This window comes from Myotis davidii, unplaced genomic scaffold (assembly GCF_000327345.1).
Source record: "Myotis davidii unplaced genomic scaffold, ASM32734v1 scaffold570, whole genome shotgun sequence".
Classification (NCBI taxonomy): domain Eukaryota; kingdom Metazoa; phylum Chordata; class Mammalia; order Chiroptera; family Vespertilionidae; genus Myotis; species Myotis davidii.
The window spans coordinates 1667244-1676256 of NW_006283631.1; the positions used below are offsets into that span (position 1 = coordinate 1667244).

Genomic DNA, 9013 nt, shown 5'->3' on the forward strand with positions numbered 1-9013 from the left:
ACTGTGTCTATTTGGGGTCTTTTCTTATTCAATACTAGAGGCTTAGTGCATGAAATTCATGCACAGGAGTAGGGGGGATCCCTCAGCCCGGTCTGCATTCTCTTTCAATCCGGGTCCCCTCGGGGGATGTCTGACTGCTGGTTTAGGACCCATCCTGCAGGAATCCCTGCAGGATCAAGCCTAAACCAGCAGTCGGACATCCCTCTTGCAATCCAGACCACTGGCTCCTAACCACTCACCTGTCTTCCTGTCTCATCGCCCCTAACCACTTGCCTGCCTGCCTGGTCACCCCTAACCACTCTGCCTGCCTGCCTGATTGCCCCTAATCACTCGCCTGCCTGCCTGATCACCCCTAACTGCTTGCCTGCCTGCCTGATCGCCCCTAACCGCCTCTGCCTCGGCCCCCGCGGCTTCGTACAGAAGGAAGCCCGAAAGGTCGTTCAGCTGTCTGTTCTAATTAGCATATTATGCTTTTATTACTTATAAAAATACTAGAGGCCTGGTGCACGACATCGTGCACTGAGGAGCAGGGGGTGTTTGTCAGCCCAGCCTGCACCCTCTTGCAGTCCAGGACCTCTTGGGGGCGGGCCTAAGCCAGCAGGCAGACATCCCCTGGGAGGTCCTTAGTGCTGCTATGGAGGTGGGAGAGGCTCCCGTCACTGCTGCTGTGCTCGCCAGCTGTGAGCCCAACTTTTGGCTGAGCAATGCTCCCCTATGGGAACGCACTGACCATCAGGGGGCAGCTCCTGCATTGAGCGTCTGCCCCCTGGTGGACAGTGTGCGTCATAGTGACCGGTCGTTCTGCCGTTTGGTCGCTTTGCATATTAGGGTTTTATTATATAGGATAGTATACTCCTATTTGAGAATATTTTTTAATTCTTTATTTTTTAGACATTTTCTTCTTGTAGATGGTGGTGGTATCTATTTATATTCTTATGAAGGGCGCTTCATTTCTTCTCCAAAATTTCCTGGAATGAGAACAGATATTCTGAATGCACAGACTGTATCTCTGAGTAATGATACCATAGCAATAAAAGACAAAGCCGATGAAAAAAGTGAGTACATTTCTACAATCTCCTATGTCAAATATCTGTGAAATTTGTTAACACTATAAAATTTTCATACATTAACTTTCATTTTCTTATCTATTGATATGTAACTTTCTATGAAAGAAATATGAACTTTCTAATTTGTCCTAGTCATGAATTAATTTAAGAACTGAACTATATATAAAGTTGTCATACTCTATTTAACAAATAGATATTGTTACAATAACAAAACTCAGTGGTAAGGAATAAATCTACATATTCGGTAGCTGTTGGTAGAGAGATTGAATTCAAGATTGTGAGTCTGAAAAAGGTTTGTTAATTTTTAAGTTTATTGATCTTTTTAAATACTTCCTTTTTCTTTTGGTAACAGTAAATATTGTGCTTCATTGTACTATTTTGCTTACATTTTTAAAAATCAATATTTTAGATTGGTGAAGTAGAACAAAATCATGAATAATTTTAACTTTTCATATAAAAATCTAGACCACATACTTAAAAATACATATGTCAGGTGTTTTGTAATTGCATAGTTCAGTAAAACATTTGGTAATTGTTTTGTTTTTAATGACTTCCTTTCTAGGTAAAAAGGGAGAAAAGAAAAGGAAAGGAAATCATTTCTAGATAGCAGACAGATTTAAGATGGCTGTGTAACTGTTAATTATAATTAGGAAGTTAGATTTTTGTCTTCAATAAACATAAATTTGAAAATCTCAGTCATCACTATGAGTTATTTATACTTTTCTTATTGAACACCACATAGTGTAGGTAGGAGCTTTAATATATATGTATATTTCCAACTGAATATACCAACTGAATGTAACTTATATGTGAAACATATTTCATTATTCTTTAGTCCTTTGATAGTTCATAGAATTTTACAGTTAGAAAGAATTATGAATATTTTCAGAAACAGATTTATATGCCAATAAACTTTGTTTTATTTACATAAATTTTGATTATTGAGTAAGATAATCATGTAACTTCATTTTGCTGTAAATAGAAAATCAAAAAGACAAATTATTGTAGAACTGATATAAAATGAGAAGGAAAATATTTTCCTTATGTTCCCTTTTAAAGAAACTAGTACTCATTAATGGCTAAATAGAGGTATATGTTAACAATGGAAAACCCAATTGAAGTACCTAAATCTTTACCCGGGAATTTAAAAAATTTTCTTCCAATGGGGCCATCCACAAATAAAATCAGTGGTTCCTTTCTAATTTGGGAGGTCCTTCATAGGCATGATTCTTGAACCAAGCACAGCACTCTATATCATGGTAGGTGCTCAATGAATACATGATAATGGATTTGAATATACCCCTATGGGTGACTGGTTAAGTAATAGAGAGGTACTGCTTTTGACTTCTGTCTTGCACAGATATAATAGGATATCAGTGTGGGTGATTATTTGAAACAAATAATCTGGGTATGAGGAGCGTGAAAGTTAGAGAGCAGTTACCGTACTTATGTTTAGAAGCAACTCTTTCAGCTCCCAGTTTCTGTTACATGTTATCACCAAAACACAGGTCCAACCTCCCATAGATCAGGGCCACTGAGAGATGTGGAAAAGTAGATGAGTTCATCCTTTACCTCCAGCTTTTTCTAATTTGCAGTCAGCGTAGGATGGAAGGCTTTTTAAAAAATTATTAGTTTGTATAGTTATGAAAATAACTGGGTTTACCAAGCCCAAATCATATTTTAAAAATGGAAGCCAAAATTTTCTAATTAAATTTCTATATTTAATTCAAAATTCTGTTATATATTTTTCTTTTTCATCTCTCTCAGCATAATTGTCAGTCTTAGAACATAACTTACTGTTATGACATGATTCCTCTGTGAATATAACCAGTGACCTCAAACTTAATATCTTAAGGTTTACTAAAAACTAAAATAAATATAGTAAAAGTGTACTCCTCTAGGATTTAATATCACATTATACATATTTTAGCATTTTTATTATCTTTATAAATTACCCAGTTTTTTTTCTGACTGTACCATTTCCGTCTTTTCATTTCTGTAATCCTATGTGCATGTTCAGTTACATAAAATGACTCCAGTTGGGTTGAATCTTGGGCTGAAATAATTCTGGAATTACTTAAAGAGAATCACAGAAACATTCCAACAATGTTCCCACCCTCGCCCCAACAGTCTTTTTAAAAGAGAAAAGAATACCCATCAATATCACTGTCATGTTTGAAACCTTTGGTGAAACAGAGGAAGGGGACAGAGACAGCATCTGCTCCACGCAGAGAATCCCTGTTAGCAAACAAGGACACTCCTGTCCCTCAGGAGATGGCAAGGGTTCAAGTTCTCTGCCAGGACCCAGGACAAATACCCGACAAATTATACCATAGTGGTATGCTGGCCACAGGGAACTGAACAGTACGTAACACATTGCTTAGTAGTATAGTAGGCACTTGACACAATTTTCCTTTGTGAAATAATGATTGTGATGTTATACTGGGTCTAAATCAGTTATCAGAATTAGAGATTACATTCAGACTTGGACTTGCCATTGTTGATCCTATGCAGCATTGAAGCCATGCCATTAATAACCACTCTAATTAGGGAATGTATGTTTTAGGAAGTATCCAGTTCCACTGTTTTCATAAGAAATATGCCCGTTTAATAAGTAGACATTTGATGCTGCTGCTCTTCTGTGCTGATAGATACTCAATGGGCCACTGAGTTAAATAATTTCTCATGAGGACTATATAATTCCATTGAAGTTTACCAATAAAAATTTTTAATGTAATACATTAACTAATGTTCTACTTTTTTTTCAAGTTATCTTCCTCTTTGAGGCATCAACTGGAAAACCATTAGGTGATGGAAAGATTCTCTCTCATACGGTAATGGACATTAGCTATTTTTAATGTAAATAGCCACTGTTTATTTCCTTTAATATTTATTTTCAATTTGAATAACATACATTTGTATGATTCAGAAATTAAAAAATCGTAAAGTATACAGTGAAAATGCCTGCCTCCTACACCTGTTCCTCATCAATAGTTTTTCTACCAAATAAGTAACCACTTTATTAATCTCTTACATATCCTTCCAGAGATTTTTAATGCAAACACAAACAGAACTGATATGTCCTTTTCCCACTCTTTTACAAAACCGTAAAATACAACTCTGCACCTTTTCTCACACAACACTATTTCTGGAGAACTTTCCATATCATCATATGAAGTACTTTCCCAAATCTTCCCCCATCTCACCATACATATAACATTTTATGGATGTATCAGAATTTCTTTAACCTGTGTCCGAGTGATGGACATTTGTTTCCAGTCTTTTGCTGTTACAGTATTGCCAAGATGACTTACCTTGCAAATACCTTCTTGCACAAGTTTTAGTGTATTCTGGGAGAAATTCTTGAATTGCTGATTTTTAAAGATGTTACGATAGTATACGTAGATACAATTATTTGGTGCGATCAAGATTCTTGCCCTGACCAGTTTGGCTCAGTGGATAGAGCGTCAGCCTGTGGACTCAAGGGTCCCAGGTTCAATTCCGGTCAAGGGCATGTACCTTGGTTGCGGGCACATCCCCAGTGGGGAGTGTGCAGGAGGCAGCTGATTGATGTTCTCTCTCATCGATGTTTCTAACTCTCTATCCCTCTCCCTTCCTCTCTGTAAAAAATCAATAAAATATATTTTTTAAAAAATTCTTAGAGTTTAGGGACTAGTTTAAAAAAAAAAAGATTCTTGCTGAATTCACAGATCCCAGCAAGTCTTCAGACATAGTACACAGTAAACAAATACCCCTTGAATTGAAATCAATCCATACAGAACCATTTTCAAATTATGAGAAAATGCATTTCACTAGCTAGTATAATAATGTAATAGATTAATGCAATATGTGAGAAATACTTTGCTATTGTACACAGATCACTAATTGTGCAGTCAGAAGTCTGGATTGTAAATTCTAGATATGCTTCCTACCAGCTGTTTCTGAGCAAACTCACTTAATGCCATGGATCTCTGTCTTCTCATCTGCAATATAAGTATAATTATCTACATCAGAAGATTATTTTCTGTTTCACACGAAATGAATGTGAAAGAATCTATAAAATACAAGGCTTTAAAAACATAAGATATTTCCATAAATCAATTCTTACAAATCTTTAAAATATAGGCAATCTACTTAGAGTAAATTGTGGTGTGAGGAGCTTAATCAGATCTCTCATGTGATGCCCAGACTTGTCATATCCTTTCACCCTGACTATCAGATGGAAGTGTTTTTTAGCTTACTATGTCAAAATATACATTATTTTAGTGTTTTAAGGGGCATCTTTCCCTGGCCAAAAACCCCCACAAAACACATGTTAGATAGTATAGCTTTTGAATTATTAGCGTATTGGCAAGTTTAAAATTATTTACCAGGGACAGTTTATCACTATAAGTGAGGGAGTGATATTTAATTGATCTTTAAGTAAACAAATGTTCTTTAATAATTAAAATGATCTGATGTTAAGTACTAAAACTAATTCAGTATTTTTTTTATTTTTTTTTTTAATTTTAGAATGAAATTTTGGAAATTGCTCTGGATCAAAAAGGACTTACGAATGACAGAAAAATTGCTTTTATTGATAAAAATAGAGATCTCTATATCACCTCAGTGAAACGATTTGGGAAGGAAGAACAAATTATCAAACTTGGTAAAATTATTGTAATAATTTAGAATTTTAATTACTTTCCAATTTTCTTAGATCTACTCTGTCAGATATTATACTAAATAGCTTATTTGCTTGAATGAGTCTATGAATGTTTTGATCTCATAACATTTATTAGCTATTAGTTCCATTTTAATAGCAAGTCTTTAGCTGCCACAGCTAAGTTGGCAGAAAGATTTGCAAATTAAAAATATAATGGTTCTGGATAGGATATTCAAATATTTCCATCAATTCTTATGTGAATTTTTGTACATGTTTTCACCATTATGCGATCAGAAAATAGTCAGACCTACCAGAAATTAGATGGTCTTGTATGTCAAGATATATTTTAAAGATATATTTTTAATACTTATTATATAGTGGAACTAACAGTACATTAACATTCTTTTTACAATAAGGAACAATGGTGCATACTTTGGCGTGGAGTGATACATGCAATATCCTTTGTGGACTTCAAGATACTCGATTTACAGTGTGGTATTACCCCAATACAGTTTATGTGGACAAAGACATTTTGCCCAAAACATTATATGAAAGGGATGCCAGGTAACATTTTACTGCACAGAATTATTTATTATGTAAATAAAACTAATAGCGTGTCATGTCTTTGCCTCAAATTTTAATCCTGCAAATATCTTTCACTTTACTCAGTCAACTGAATACTTTGTTAAGCTAAAGCTAGCTTAGTGAGACTTAATTGATGGAACCAAGTTGAAAATGTTTTATAATACTACTTATTTACTTGTTTCTTATGTGAATATAATTTCCGTTGTATGAGTATAATTTTAAAGCTTAATGTTGTTTAATGGTAACTCAAGTAGTTTTTTTCAATGTGGTTTAGTGATTTTAATGTAGCCACTCTGAAGATTTTTCAGTGGTACACAACCTGTGACAACCTTTACTCTCTCCCAGATTGTCATTGACTTTAAGCCTTTCAAGAATGTATGTGTTCTAAAAGTGAATTCAATCTACAATTTAATTTTTAAATTAATATGTTAATATTAATTAAAATATGTAAAAATTACTGAAAAGTTTTTTAAATTTTATATGCTTCAGAAAATCAAATACATTTATAATTCTAAATTCTCTAAGACATAGCAAGGGGAGTCCTAGCTGGTTTGGTTCAGTGGATAGAATGTCAGCCCGTGGACTAAAGGGTCCCAGTTTAATTCTGGTCAAGGGCATGTACCTCAGTTGCAGGCTCGATCTCCGGCCCTGGTCAGGGCTCCTGTGAGAGGCAACCAATCGATGTATCTCTCTCACATTGATGTTTCTCTGTCCCTGTCTCCCCCCTCCCCCCCAGCCCCCTTCCAATCTCCCTAAAAATCAATGGAAATATATCCTCTAGTGAGGATTAACAAAAAAAAGAAAAGAAAAAAAAAAGAAATAGTGAGGGCATCTCTCACTCTTAACAAAATAGGAATACAAAGGCTTTTCAACTCTAAACCTTAACTTGAAAACCTATTTGGAGTTCACTTTTAATTTTTAAATTTATAACCTTAACAAAACTGGACAGGCATCATTTTAAAAGTTTTTAAATGAATAAAGAGAAGTTATCATTAAAGAAAAAATAAAAGAGAAGTTAGTCTCTTAAAGTTGACCTCTTCTTATGGTGAAGAAATATTCTTGACATCAGCTTAATTTTTAATAGTTTACACTTTAATACTTTAAAAGTTCAAGTAGAGTCATTTAATCATTTGTCTGATTTACCTTAGGACTGAGGGGAAAAGTCATTTGAAATGCTTTTAGGAATAGTTATCACATATATAATAGATTTGCCACGTTAAATAGCATATTTTGCGCCAAGTATAAATAAAAAGTTAGATTCAAATGTTTATTTGAATATATACATTCTCCATGGAATTAACTTTTTTGGATGTGCATTTTGGAAGTTGGATACTTTATATATATGTCCAGGATTAACTCTCCAAATTTAATATATATGAAAATTTGCTCAGAATATAAATTGCACTTTGCTTTTTTTTTTTCTACAGTGAATTTAGTAAAAATCCCCATATTGTGAGTTTTGTGGGAAATCAGGTAACTATAAGAAGAGCCGATGGCTCACTGGTTCACATGAGCATACCACCATATCCTGCTATTCTCCATGAATATGTAAACAGTTCAAAATGGGAAGATGCTATAAGACTCTGTCGCTTTGTCAAGGTACTTACATTTCAGATCCATAGTTGTGTGTATATTGTGCATTAGTTTACACAATATCTTTGTCCATGATGAGAAATGACAACAGTTAAGGGCTGTGAAAATACACAATCAGGATCATGTCTCTTTTTATAAGTGAAGATATGAGTGATCCAGAGGGTGGGTGCTTTGTGATTTATTCTCTGAGGAAGCCATAATTTAAATGGGTAGCATCTTAACATTGATACATATAAAAGGTCTTCTGTGGAACTTTTCTAAAGTCAGGTTCCCAACTTCTACCCCCACAGAGTTTCTAATTTCTTAAATCTGGGGAGAGGCCTGGGCATAGTTTTAAGTTCCTCAGATGATTCATGCAGCTAAGGTTAAGAAACTGCCTTAGATCAGCATTTCCCAACTTGGTTGAATCAGATTTTCCAAATGTGTTTGACCACAGAACTTTTTTGTTGAATATGGGTTGACATTCCTTAGAATCCACTTTAATGGAGTGACTTTTTGATGTTTTTCTTAAAAGGGGTTGTTGGTGGCAATCTGCTATAATAGCATTATCCAAGAACCTCCCCATTCCTCAGGTTCCCTGTATGTTGTATTCTTTAACATCTTATCAAAAAGACTGGAGGGTTGTTAAGTTATCTTTAAAGTATATTGTGAGTTCAAATGGAATCTTTGATACTCAGAAAATTTAAAACATTTATTTAAAAGTAGTTCTCTATGTGTTATTAATGCATTTTAACAAAATAGCCACAGTGAAATTTCTACATCATTAAGTTATTGAATTATTTGTTCTTTCAGTGCCAGGCTCAGTATTTTTTTATTTTCAATTAAAATATAATTTTGTTATATTTTAAATCACTGTTTATTTTAAAAATTCAGCCATGTAATTGAGATAATTATTCTCATATTTCATTTTAGGAACAAACCATGTGGGCTTGCCTAGCTGCTATGGCAGTTGCTAATCAAGATATGACAACTGCAGAAATAGCCTACGCAGCGATTGGTGAGGTAAATAATGTTCACTTATGTCAGCGGTTCTCAACCTGTGGGTCGCCAACCTGTGGGTCGTGACCCCTTTGGGGGTCGAACGACCCTTTCACAGGGGTTACCTAAGACCATTGGAAAACAC

General features: G+C 34.7%; 1 protein-coding gene across 2 annotated transcripts in view; it reads left to right on the forward strand.

Annotated features, from left to right (window-relative positions):
• IFT80 (intraflagellar transport 80) overlaps positions 1-9013 on the forward strand; it is a 106227-nt gene that overhangs the window by 81349 nt on the left and 15865 nt on the right. For both annotated transcript variants that reach the window (XM_006753815.2, XM_015565500.1), the window contains exons 12-17: positions 892-1055; positions 3837-3901; positions 5580-5715; positions 6129-6276; positions 7725-7896; positions 8803-8892. In XM_006753815.2, coding sequence (XP_006753878.1) covers positions 892-1055; positions 3837-3901; positions 5580-5715; positions 6129-6276; positions 7725-7896; positions 8803-8892 — 775 coding nt within the window. The remainder of the gene's footprint in view (positions 1-891; positions 1056-3836; positions 3902-5579; positions 5716-6128; positions 6277-7724; positions 7897-8802; positions 8893-9013) is intronic.